Here is a 13,463-nt window from a genome sequence, read left to right on the forward strand (position 1 = left end):
AGAACCTCCATGAACCCCTTTCCGTCTTGAGCCAGATTAGGGGAGGATGGACCAAGGATGATGGGACTTCCAGTACTTTCACTAACTTCTTGAGACCACTGCCAATGAAAGAACAATACAATATTTAAAAATAAAAACTATTTTAACCAACATACAATTATCAGGATTTCAATGGGAAGTGTGGTCCTGCTTCTGACCAATGAGATAGTCAAGTTAATTAGGATTGTTGTTGTTGTTGTTGTGTGCCTTTCAGACTTTGGGCGAGCCTAAGTCTAAAATGTATTTATTTAATATTTATTTACTGCATTTATTTACTACATTTGTATCACACCTTTCTCACCCCAAAGGGGACTCAGAGTGGCTTACAAATTATATGTACATACAATATATTATATTATTAGCATAGCACAATATTAGCATTAAATATTGCTATATTGAACTATACCACTATACTGTAATATTACAGTAGAGTCTCACTTATCCAACACTCGCTTATCCAACGTTCTGGATTATCCAACACATTTTTGTAGTCAATGTTTTCAATATATCATGATATTTTGGTGCGAAATTCGTAAATACAGTAATTACTATGTAGCATTACTGCGTATTGAACTACTTTTTCTGCCAGATTTGTTGTCTAACATGATGTTTTGGTGCTTAATTTGTAAAATCATAACCTAATTTGATGTTTAATAGGCTTCTCCTTAATCTCCCCTTATTATCCAACATATTCTCTTATCCAACGTTCTGCCGGCCCATTTATGTTGGATAAGTGAGACTCTACTGTATTAGTAATATTATATGTAATATAGAATATATAATTAATATTATATGGTATTATTATTAGTGTTATATTGTATTACATTATAATATTATTATCAATATTATATGTATATACAATATATTCTATTATAAAACTGAGGGCGGGGGCCAGGTAAATGACCTCGGAGGGCCGCAACCGGCCCCCGGGCCTTAGTTTGGGGACCCCTGCTTTACACGCTACAGCAGTTTGCGGGAGAATGGACTAAGCATTATGGCCTTTACAGTACTTTCAAACATTTTCTCTCCAACACACCACTATTATTCTAACTAATGACGGATCACGACCAAACTTGGCACACATAACCCCCATGATGCACCTTACACCCTGGTGCCATTTTGGGGAGGATGGTACTTTTCACATGCTTCAAATCTTAACAGACCACTGCGATACACAGCAATGACAAAACTCGACCAAACTTGGCACACACAACCTCCATGAGCCCCTTGACGTTCTGGTCCAGATTGGGAAGGACATACCTACGATGATGGGACTTGCAGTACCTTCACTCACTTACTGAAACCACTACAACCCACACCACTGACTGATAAAACACCAAACATGGCACACGTACCCCCCATCACTCACTTTATCTCCTCCTGCAGTTTAGGGACCAACACACCATGGATGATGGGATTTATAATACCTTCACTCACTTGGTTAGACTACTGCAATCCATAACAATGGCTGATAAAGACCAAATTTCCCACAAAGACCCCCTATCACCCACTCTACATCTTGGCGCAGTTTGGAGGAGTTTTGCCCACACATGATGGGACTTCCAGTATCTTGATTCACTTCCAGACACCACTGCGACCCCCACCAATGATGGATCAACACCAAACTTGGCACACAGAGCCCCCATGGCCTACTCTACATCCTGCCACTGTTTCCAGGGCAATGCACCATGGACGATGGTACTTGCATATGGGAGTTGTAGTTCACCCGCACCCACTCAACCCAACTGACACTGGATATAGACTAAACTTACAACACAGCCAAACAATGCCTTTCTCAAATAGCCCGGGCACCGCCGGGTCCCCAAGCTAATATTAATTATATATTACTAATAATATTACAGTATACTGGTATACTACAATATAATAATATGTAATGCTAACGTTGTGCTATGCTAATATAATGTATTGCATGTACATATTATTTGTAAGCCGCTCTGAGAAGGGCGGGATATAAATGTAGTAAATAGATAAATAAACGGCACAGAATCACAGAGGGGACCCTCAAGATCATCCAGCTCAACTCTATTCCGATGCAGGCAATCCACGTTATAGACAACGACTATTCATCCCACAACAACAACAACGGCACAATCACAAAGGGGACCCTCAAGATCAAGGGTCCCCAAACTAAGACCCGGGGGCCGGATGCGGCCCATCAAAGCTATTTATCCGGCCCCCATAGCACAAGGGCAGAAGGGGGTTGGACTATGGAATACCTCACAACCTCTGAGGATGCCTGCCATAGATGTGGGCGAAACGTCAGGAGAGAATACTTCTGGAACATGGCCACACAGCCCGAAAGACATACAACAGTCCTGTGATCCCGGCCATGAAAGCCTTCGACAATACTTCCCAAGTGTCCAGGACTATGTGATGTATTTATTATTATTATTATTATTATTATTATTATTATTATTATTAACATTGAGGCTGGGTGGCCATCTGTCAAGGGTGCTTTGCTTGTGCTTTCAGTGCACAGAGGCAGAAGGGGGTTGGACTCAATGGCCCAAAGGGTCTCTTCCAACCCTCTTTTTTAAATTATTAGTTTATTAATACAGTAGAGTCTCACTTATCCAACATAAACGGGCCTGCAGAACGTTGGATAAGCGAATATGTTGGTTAATAAGGAGGGGTTAAGGAAAAGCCTATTGAACATCAAATTAGGTTATGATTTTACAAATTAAGCACCAAAACATCATGTTATACAGCAAATTGGACAGAAAAAGTAGTTCAATACGCAGTAATGCTATGTAGTAATTACTGTATTTACGAATTTAGCACCAAAATATCACAATGTATTGAAAACATTGACTACAAAAATGCGTTGGATAATCCAGAACGTTGGATAAGTGAGACTCTACTGTAATTATTATTATTATTATTATTATTATTATGACACAGCAAACAAGATAGATATGCTGGATTTCGTATCACAAAATCATAAGTCGAACTCTTCCCAAGTGTCTAGGACTGTGAGATGTATTATTATTATTATTATTATTATTATTATTATGACACAGCAAACAAGATAGACATGCTGGATTTCATATCACAAAATCACAAGTCGAACACTTCCCAAGTGTCTAGGACTGTGTGATGTATTATTATTATTATTATTATTATTATTATTATTATTATTATTATTATGACACAGCAAACAAGATAGATATGCTGGATTTCGTATCACAAAATCACAAGTCGAACACTTCCCAAGTGTCTAGGACTGTGTGATGTATTATTATTATTATTATTATTATTATTATTATTATTACACAGCAAACAAGATAGATATGCTGGATTTCATATCACAAAATCACGAGTCGAACACTTCCCAAGTGTCTAGGACTGTGTGATGTATTATTGTTGTTGTTGTTGTTGTTGTATGACACAGCAAACAAAATAGACATGCTGGATTTCATATCGTAAAATCACAAGTCGAACACTTCCCAAGTGTCTAGGACTGTGTGATGTATTTTCGGATGATGCGCGCAGATCCCAGTCGGGTGGCCTTTTGCAGTTGGCAGATCGTAATTTTGTCAATGTCTGTTGTTTCCTAATGCCGGCTGAGATCTTTTGGCACGGCACCCAGTGTACCCATCACCACTGGGACCACCTGCACTGGTTTCTGCCAGTGGATTATTATTATTATTATTATTATTATTATTATTATTATTATTATTTTATTATGACACAGCAAACAAGATAGATATGCTGGATTTCATATCATAAAATCACAAGTTGAACACTTCCCAAGTGTCTAGGACTGTGTGATGTATATTATTATTATTATTATTATTATTTTATTATGACACAGCAAACAAGATAGATATGCTGGATTTCATATCATAAAATCACAAGTCGAACACTTCCCAAGTGTCTAGGACTGTGTGATGTATATTATTATTATTATTATTATTATTATTATTATTATTATTATTATTATTATTATTATTTTATTATGACACAACAAACAAGATAGACATGCTGGATTTCATATCATAAAATCACAAGTCGAACACTTCCCAAGTGTCTAGGACTGTGTGATGTATTATTATTATTATTATTATTATTATTATTATTATTATTACACAGCAAACAAGATAGATATGCTGGATTTCATATCACAAAATCACGAGTCGAACACTTCCCAAGTGTCTAGGACTGTGTGATGTATTGTTGTTGTTGTTGTTGTATGACACAGCAAACAAGATAGACATGCTGGATTTCGTATCACAAAATCACGAGTTGAACACTTCCCAAGTGTCTAGGACTGTGTGATATATTTTCGGATGATGCCTGCAGATCCCAGCAGGGTGGCCTTTTGCATTATTATTATTATTGCTTGGTGGCCAACTATAATCCGGCCCTCCAGTGGTCCGAAGTTTGGGGCTCAAGATCATCCAGATCAACTCTATCCGGATGCAGGGAATCCACGTTATGGAGAATGGCTATCTCTCCCACAACAACAACCACAAAGAAACTCCAAGAAATCAGCCAGAATAGGGACAGAGGGATAGATCTGCAACCAAATCCAAGGTGACGCATTGCTTTCAGAGCTGACAGACAATTCCTTCTTTCTTGTGGCCGGAAAAGATCCTTTATCCAAAGGAAGGAAGTCCCCAGACTTCAGGGCATTTGTTGACACCTGTGCTGCTAATCCACAGACCTGGCCTGGCTGCCTCTGACTCTCTGGTGCATCCCTTTGCGGATTCCTGCTGAGTTCCCATTTGCACTGCCAACACTTCTCAGAAGCCTTGCCCGGAAGGAAGACGACGTGCCGGCGCTTCCAGGACAGAACAGGAAGAACTCGGACGAGGCCCCGCTCGACCCTTCTCCCCTCCCAAATCGCTCTCCGGCTCATTGAAAACAAAGCTGGACACCGTGTTCCCAAAAGCTCTCTGCTCTAGATCATCCCCTGAAGCAAATAGTGAAAATTCCCCACTCTCCTTTTCAGAGCTGGAGAAGGGAGAAACCAGACCACTACAACCCGCAACATTTAGAAATAGAGATCCTGCTCTCTTTGGGCTTTCTGACGTTTTCTCAACAAAGAGAAGTAAAGCAGTCTCGACAAAGAGAAGCAAAGCAGTTTTCTCGACAAAGAGAAGCAAAGCAGTTTTCTCGACAAAGAGAAGCAAAGCAGTTTTCTCGACAAAGAGAAGCAAAGCGGTTTTCTCGACAAAGAGAAGCAAAGCAGTTTTCTCGACAAAGAGAAGCAAAGCAGTTTTCTCGACAAAGAGAAGCAAAGCAGTTTTCTCGACAAAGAGAAGTAAAGCAGTTTTCTCGACAAAGAGAAGCAAAGCAGTTTTCTCGACAAAGAGAAGTAAAGCAGTTTTCTCGACAAAGAGAAGCAAAGCGGTTTTCTCAATAAAGAGAAGCAGTTTTCTCAACAAAGAGAAGCAAAGCAGTTTTCTCAACAAAGAGAAGTAAAGCTGTTTTCTCAATAAAGAGAAGTAAAGCGGTTTTCTCAATAAAGAGAAGCAGTTTTCTCAATAAAGAGAAGCAAAGCAGTTTTCTCAACAATGAGAAGTAAAGCTGTTTTCTCAATAAAGAGAAGTAAAGCGGTTTTCTCAATAAAGAGAAGCAGTTTTCTCAACAAAGAGAAGTAAAGCAGTTTTCTCAACAAAGAAAAGCAAAGCGGTTTTCTCAATAAAGAGAAGCAGTTTTCTCGACAAAGAGAAGTAAAGCAGTTTTCTCGACAAAGAGAAGCAAAGCGGTTTTCTCAATAAAGAGAAGCAGTTTTCTCAACAAAGAGAAGTAAAGCAGTTTTCTCAACAAAGAGAAGTAAAGCTGTTTTCTCAATAAAGAGAACTAAAGCGGTTTTCTCAATAAAGAGAAGCAGTTTTCTCAACAAAGAGAAGTAAAGCAGTTTTCTCAACAAAGAAAAGCAAAGCATTTTTCTCAACAAAGAGAAGTAAAGCAGTTTTCTCGACAGAGAGAAGCAAAGCGGTTTTCTCAATAAAGAGAAGCAGTTTTCTCAACAAAGAGAAGTAAAGCAGTTTTCTCAACAAAGAAAAGCAAAGCATTTTTCTCAACAAAGAGAAGTAAAGCAGTTTTCTCGACAGAGAGAAGCAAAGCGGTTTTCTCAATAAAGAGAAGCAGTTTTCTCAACAAAGAGAAGTAAAGCAGTTTTCTCAACAAAGAAAAGCAAAGCATTTTTCTCAACAAAGAGAAGTAAAGCAGTTTTCTCGACAGAGAGAAGCAAAGCGGTTTTCTCAATAAAGAGAAGCAGTTTTCTCAACAAAGAGAAGTAAAGCAGTTTTCTCAACAAAGTAAAGCAGTTTTCTCAATAAAGAGAAGTAAAGCAGTTTTCTCAACAAAGTAAAGCAGTTTTCTCAACAAAGAGAAAGCAGTTTTCTCAACAAAGAGAAGTAAAGCAGTTTTCTCAATAAAGAGAAGTAAAGCAGTTTTCTTAATAAAGAGAAGTTAAGCAGTTTTCTTAATAAAGAGAAGTAAAGCAGTTTTCTTAATAAAGAGAAGTAAAGCAGTTTTCTCGACAAAGAGAAGCAAAGCAGATTTCTCCATTGTAAGTCCACTTCTCACATTTGTGAGGCCAGGAAAAACATTCCTTGAAGCCACAAAGAGGAGTCGGGCATTTCCTCCGAGAACGTAACAACAGCAAGTCATTCACCACGCTATAATTAACCATCGGTGGTACAAAACCTGCCCCCAAGGCTTATAATCTAACTTTTCTCTCTTTATCAGGTTGACAACACGGGATTAGACTCCTGAGAGTATATCACTCAGTGTAAAAGGAAGTTTCATAGGTTCCAGTTTCAATTCTTGGAAACGGGAAGCTTGGAAAGAACCGTGGAGACCCATATCAGAGTTTCCTTGAGCCACAAGGAGAGGCTGGTAATAACTGTATTTTATTGTTGTTGTTCCATATCTACCATCTATATATATAAAAGGGTAATGAAATTTCGGCCTAGGACAAAACAACAAAACTACACATCCCAGAAACACTAAACTTGGCAGCACAACCCCTCATCCATGCCTCTACGTTCATACAACAAAAAGAAAAGAAAAATTAAGACCTAATTAGAGGGAGATGAATAACTGTTTTTATCCATTGCTGCCACTTACAAGGCTAAGCTCCGCCCACTTGGTTTCCTAGCAACCCACTCAGCCCAGGGGACAGGCAGAGTTAGGCCTCACCTAGGCCTCTTCCACACTGCCTATAAAATACAGATTATCAAATTTGAACTGGATTATATGGCAGTGTAGACTCAAGGCCCTTCCACACAGCTATATTACCCATTTATAATCTTTTATTATCTGCTTTGAACTGGATTATCTTGACTCCACACTGCCATATAATCCACTTCAGTGTGCATTTTATAAGCTGTGAAGAAGGGGCCTCATATAATCCAGTTCTAAGCAGATAATATAAGATTATCAATATACAGTAGAGTCTAACTCATCCAACATAAACAGGCCGGCAGAACGTTGGATAAGTGAATATGTTGGATAATAAGAAGGGATTCAGGAAAAGCCGATTAAACATCAAATTAGGTAATCATTATACAAATTAAGCACCAAAACATCATGTTATACAACAAATTTGACAGAAAAAGTAGTTCCATGCGCAGTAATGCTATGTATTAATTACTGTATTTACAAATTTACCGCCAAAATATCAGAATGAATTTAAAACACTGACTACAAAAACATTGACTGCGTTGGATAATCCAGAACATTGGATAAGCGAATGTTGGATAAGTGAGATTTTACTCTACAGGGAAAAACCTTTACCCTTGACCTTAACTACCACCAATTCCTCAATACTTTATTTCCCATACCACCAGACTTCGCCACAGCAACGCGTGTTCGGGCACAGCTAGTCTATATATATAAAAATGTAATGTGCATGTTTCCCATGGAGTAAACAACAAAACCACTGAACCAAGTGACACCAAATTTGGCCACAAAAGACATATTCACCCAATCTATGTCTTTCAATAAAAAACTTTTTAAAAAAGTCCAAATTACAGAGGACGAGGAAGAGCCGTTCTCCCCCAACTGCCAGTCAGAAGGGTAGGCCCCACCCCCTTTATGTCAGCAACTCCCTCGGCCACAATGGCACCCAGGGGGACAGGCAGGGTTCACTTAGGCCTCTTCCACACTGCCTATAAAATACAGATTATACACATTTGAACTGGATTATATGGCAGTGTAGACTCAAGGCCCTTCCACACAGCGATATAACCCAGAATTCCAAGGCAGATAATCCACAGTATCTGCTTTCAACTGGATTATCTTGAGTCCACACTGCCATATAATCCAGTTCATTGTGGATTTCACACAGTTGTGTAGAAGGGGCCTCATATAATCCAGTTCAAAGCAGGTAATACAAGATTATAAATATAATATGTAATAATTACTGTGATATAATAATACAGAACAATATAATCTCTAAAATCAGGAGAGTAAATAAAGAACAACACTGAAAACAGGTTACGCTTGCCTTTTGCCACTCTGACCAGGGAAGATCCCTCTTTGTAATGAGCTATACAAAACACAATAACAGTTCAAAACATAAGTACAGTAGAGTCTCACTAATCCAACACTCGCTTATCCAACATTCTGGATTATCCAACACATTTTTGTAGTCAATGTTTTCAATACATCATGATATTTTGGTGCTAAATTCGTAAATACAGTAATTACTACGTAGCATTACTGTCTATTGAACTACTTTTTCTGCCAAATTTGTTGTTTAACATGCTGTTTTGGTGTTTAATTTGTAAAATCATAACCTCATTTGATGTTTAATAGGCTTTTCCTTAATGCCTCCTTATTATCCAACATATTCGCTTATCCAACATTCTGGATTATCCAACACATTTTTGTAGTCAATGTTTTCAATACATCGTGATATTTTGGTGCTAAATTCGTAAATACAGTAATTACTACGTAGCATTACTGTCTATTGAACTACTTTTTCTGCCAAATTTGTTGTTTAACATGCTGTTTTGGTGTTTCATTTGTAAAATCATAACCTAATTTGATGTTTAATAGGCTTTTCCTTAATGCCTCCTTATTATCCAACATATTCGCTTATCCAACATTCTGCCGGCCCGTTTATATTGTGGAGCATTTCCGCAATGCTTGATCTCAGATCGGCTCTTTTGTGTCTCTTCCTCCTTCAGAGCAACGAGCTCGAAATGAGGAATTTCCAACCAAGAGATGCAACCAAGAGAGATATAGCATACAGCAAGTAGGGTGCCCACTCACCATGGTTGTTCTCCAGGCGACGGATCCCTCGGTCCTTCCTCCAGAGCTGCTCCTGGTTGCGGGCAAGGGAAAGAAAAGAGAAGCCTGGTGAGAACCTTTCTTCCAGGTAGGAAGACACTCAAAACCCTCCTGGCAGATGACCACTCAGCCTCTGCTTAAAACTTGCATCAGAGGCCTGGCCAGTAGGATATCCCACTGTCAAAAGGTGCAATTGAGAGAGGTAAGAAGAGTCTATTTCCATCAAGGCATTTCCTGCCTCTAAATTGTCCCCCTTTCCCCTGTGACATGACTCAAGCATGTATCTCTTGCAGGCAAATCACTTCGAGTGTGACTCAGAGTCAAACTGACCTCACCTTCTCAGGTGAGAACCCCTTCACTCTCCCTTATTTTCAGACTATGAGTAAGGGTCATTTGTTGTTTCTATGTCTGTCATTTTAGGACTTCTTTAATACTCTGGGCCAGGGGTCCCCAAACTAAGGCCCGGGGGCCGGATGCGGCCCTCCAAGGTCATTTACCTGGCCCCCGCCCTCAGTTTTATAATATAATATTTTTATATCATTTTAAATAATATAACATATTGTATATACATATAATATTGATAATAATAATAATAATAATAATGTTATACAATATAATACTAATAATACCATATAATAATATTAATTATATGATCTATATTACATATAATATTACAGTATAGTGGTATAGTCTCCTGAAATTCCTATGTCTCTCTCTCCCGAGTTTTTAATTAAGTGTTCATGTGACCTGCCCTGGTTTTCCTGGTTTTCATTGTTTTCTCCGATTTGGGTTGTAATATATATTCGATGATTTTGCACTGTTATATTGTGTTATGATTTGCTGTTTATTTTGTTATATTGTATGGTGTCTGGGCATGGCCCCATGTAAGCCGCCCCGAGTCCCCATAGGGGAGATGGTGGCGGGGTATAAATAAAGTTTTATTATTATTATTATTATTAGTTCAATATAGTAATATTTAATGCTAATATTGTGCTATGCTAATAATATAATATATTGTATGTACATATAATTTGCAAGCTCTGAGTCCCCTTTGGGGTGAGAAGGGTGTGAATCAAATGGAGTAAATAAATGCAGTAAATAAATAATAAATAAATTTTAGACTTAGGCTCACCCAAAGTCTGAAATGACTTGAAGGCACACAACAACAACAACAACCCTAATTAACTTGACTATCTCATTGGCCAGAAGCAGGACCACACTTCCCATTGAAATCCTGATAAATGTATATTGGTAAAAATTGTTTTTATTTTTAAATATTGTATTGTTCTTTCAATGTTCTTGTTGTTGTTGTTTTTGCACTACAAATAAGACATGTGCAGTGTGCATCGGAATTTGTTTGTATTTTTTTCAAATGATAATCCAGCCCCTCAACAGTCTGAAGGATTGTGGACCGGCCCTCGGCTTAAAAAGTTTGAGGACCCCTGCTCTGGGCCTAGGAATCCCTGGCAAATTTCCCGTCTCTAGAAGACGCTCGCTGTTTCCAAGAAGCAGGAGACTTGGGGGGAAATATAGGGAAGTGACTGGTTTGGGAAAATGAGGTTAGGTGTGACATTATATTATGAGCCTCCACGTTGCGAGACAGGTGGGATATCAACAACATACCTTGGGAATCAATCCTCCTTGGTTTGCAGGTGCCGGAGCGCAGTGGAAATTGACATGTTCCTAAGAGAAGACGACAATGGAAGAGAAGTCAAGAAGCATCTCCACAAGTTAGCAAGGCTTTTCACCAAGGGGAGAAAATTTGAGCTGGGAAGGATAGGATTCTCTTCCAACCCATTCCATGTAGCCGTGTATGTCTGCTTACAAAAGGCAAGGTAAACAGCAGGATCCGTTATTGGAAGGGAAACAGGTAGCTATGCCTGCCTCACAAGATCCCCTAAAGTATGTTCAAAAACACCAGATCACTATATTTTGCCACCAAGATGGGAAGGGTAAGACAACTGGTGGAACAGAAAACCATCCCAGGATGGATTTGAGAAGCAACCCAACCCCAGAAGGTTCAAAATAGTAGTGTTTCTTAATAGAGACCAGGGTTTGACTGTGGAGACCCCACGCGATTGTCCAATTTATTAATTAAACAGTTATTTTTGGGGGTTGCTGTGAGTTTTCTGGGTTGTATGGCCGTGTTCCAGAAGCATTATGCTGATGTTTCACTGACATAAATTGCAGGCATCTTCAGAGGTTGTGAGGTCTGTTGGAAACTAGGCAATATCTGTGGAACGTCAGGAGAGAATGCTTCTGGAACATAGCCATACAGCCCAGAAAACTCACAGCAACCCAGTGATTTCGGCCACGAAATCCTTCGACAACGCAAGTTAATTTTTGGACTGTAATAATAATAATAATATGAATAATAATATGAATAATAATAAACATAAACACCTGGGCCATACCTGCCATAAGATATACTGCTGGCATTATAAATTGGACACAGGCAGAACTGGACAATTTGGACAGAAAAACAAGAAAACTCATGACCATTCATCACTCACTGCACCCTCGCAGTGATGTTGACCGGCTTTATCTGCCTCGAAGATCAGGGGGCAGAGGACTCTTACAAGTAAAACAAGCAGTCAAAGAAGAAGAACATGCCCTGGCAGAAGATGTAAAGCAAAGGGAAGAACCTGCTTTGATTGAAGTCAAAAATCAGAAACTCCTCAAAGCATAGAAGACAAAAAATTAGTACAAGAAAACCGCACTACAAACTAGAGCTGACAGCTGGCACAACAAAACATTGCATGGAAAGTTCCTTGACAAAATTGAAGGAAAAGCTGATCAGGAGAAGACCTGGCTCTGGCTCACGAATGGGACCCTGAAGAAGGAGACAGAAGGCCTGATCCTTGCAGCCCAGGAGCAAGACATCAGGACAAAGGCCATTCAGGCCAAGATCGAAAAATCAGCTGATGACCCAAAATGCAGACTGTGCAAGGAAACCGACGAAACCATGGATCATATCCTCAGCTGCTGTAAGAAAATCGCACAGACAGACTACAAACAGAGGCACAACTATGTGGCCCAAATGATTCATTGGAACTTATGCCTCAAGTCCCACCTGCCAGCAGGAAAAACTGGTGGGATCACAAACCTGCAAAAGTATTGGAAAATGAGCACGCAAAGATACTGTGGGACTTCCGAATCCAGACTGACAAAGTTCTGGAACACAACACACCAGACATCACAGTTGTGGAAAAGAAAAAGGTTTGGATCATTGATGTCGCCATCCCAGGTGACAAACAACAGGAAAAACTCAGCCGCTCTCAGGACCTCAAGATTGAACTTCAAAGACTCTGGCAGAAACCAGTGCAGGTGGTCCCGGTGGTGATGGGCACACTGAAAGATCTCAGCCGGCATTTGGAAACAATAGACATTGACAAAATTACGATCTGCCAACTGCAAAAGGCCACCCTGCTGGGATCTGCGCGCATCATCCGAAAATACATTACACAGTCCTAGACACTTGGAAAGTGTTCGACTTGTGTTTTTGTGATATGAAATCCAGCATATCTATCTTGTTTGCTGTGTCATAATAAAATAATAATAATAATAATAATAATAATAATTATTATTATTATTATTATTATTATTATACATCACACAGTCCTAGGGACTTGGGAAGAGTTCAACGTGATTTTGTGATACGAAATCCAGCATATCTATCTTGTTTGCTGTGTCATAAAATAATAATAATAATAATAATAATAATAATAATAATACATCACACAGTCCTAGACACTTGGGAAGTGTTCGACTTGTGATTTTGTGATATGAAATCCAGCATATCTATCTTGTTTGCTGTGTCATAATAAAATAATAATAATAATAATACATCACACAGTCCTAGAGATTTGGGAAGAGTTCGACGTGATTTTGTGATACGAAATCCAGCATATCTATCTTGTTTGCTGTGTCATAATAATAATAATAATAATAATAATAATAATAATAATAATAATAACAACTTTATTCTTGTATCCCACCCCATCTCCCCGAGGGGATTCGGGGCGGCTCACATGGGGACCAGGCCTAACAATACACAATAAAATACACCAATGTAAAATACGTAACAGGCACAACAAATTAATATATCAAACTATACAATACAACAAAATAAAATCATAGCCAGTGGACAG

General features: G+C 38.9%; 1 protein-coding gene across 1 annotated transcript in view; it reads right to left on the minus strand.

Annotated features, from left to right (window-relative positions):
* The window catches only part of mtmr4 (myotubularin related protein 4), a 74,760-nt gene that overhangs the window by 46,895 nt on the left and 14,402 nt on the right, over window positions 1-13,463 (minus strand). The window contains exons 2-3 of the mRNA XM_062960300.1: window positions 10,936-10,995; window positions 9,295-9,346 (exon numbers count right to left, since the gene is read on the minus strand). Coding sequence (XP_062816370.1) covers window positions 9,295-9,297 — 3 coding nt within the window. The 5' untranslated portion in view covers window positions 9,298-9,346; window positions 10,936-10,995. The remainder of the gene's footprint in view (window positions 1-9,294; window positions 9,347-10,935; window positions 10,996-13,463) is intronic.

Source organism: Anolis carolinensis, unplaced genomic scaffold, assembly GCF_035594765.1.
Source record: "Anolis carolinensis isolate JA03-04 unplaced genomic scaffold, rAnoCar3.1.pri scaffold_7, whole genome shotgun sequence".
NCBI lineage: Eukaryota > Metazoa > Chordata > Lepidosauria > Squamata > Dactyloidae > Anolis > Anolis carolinensis.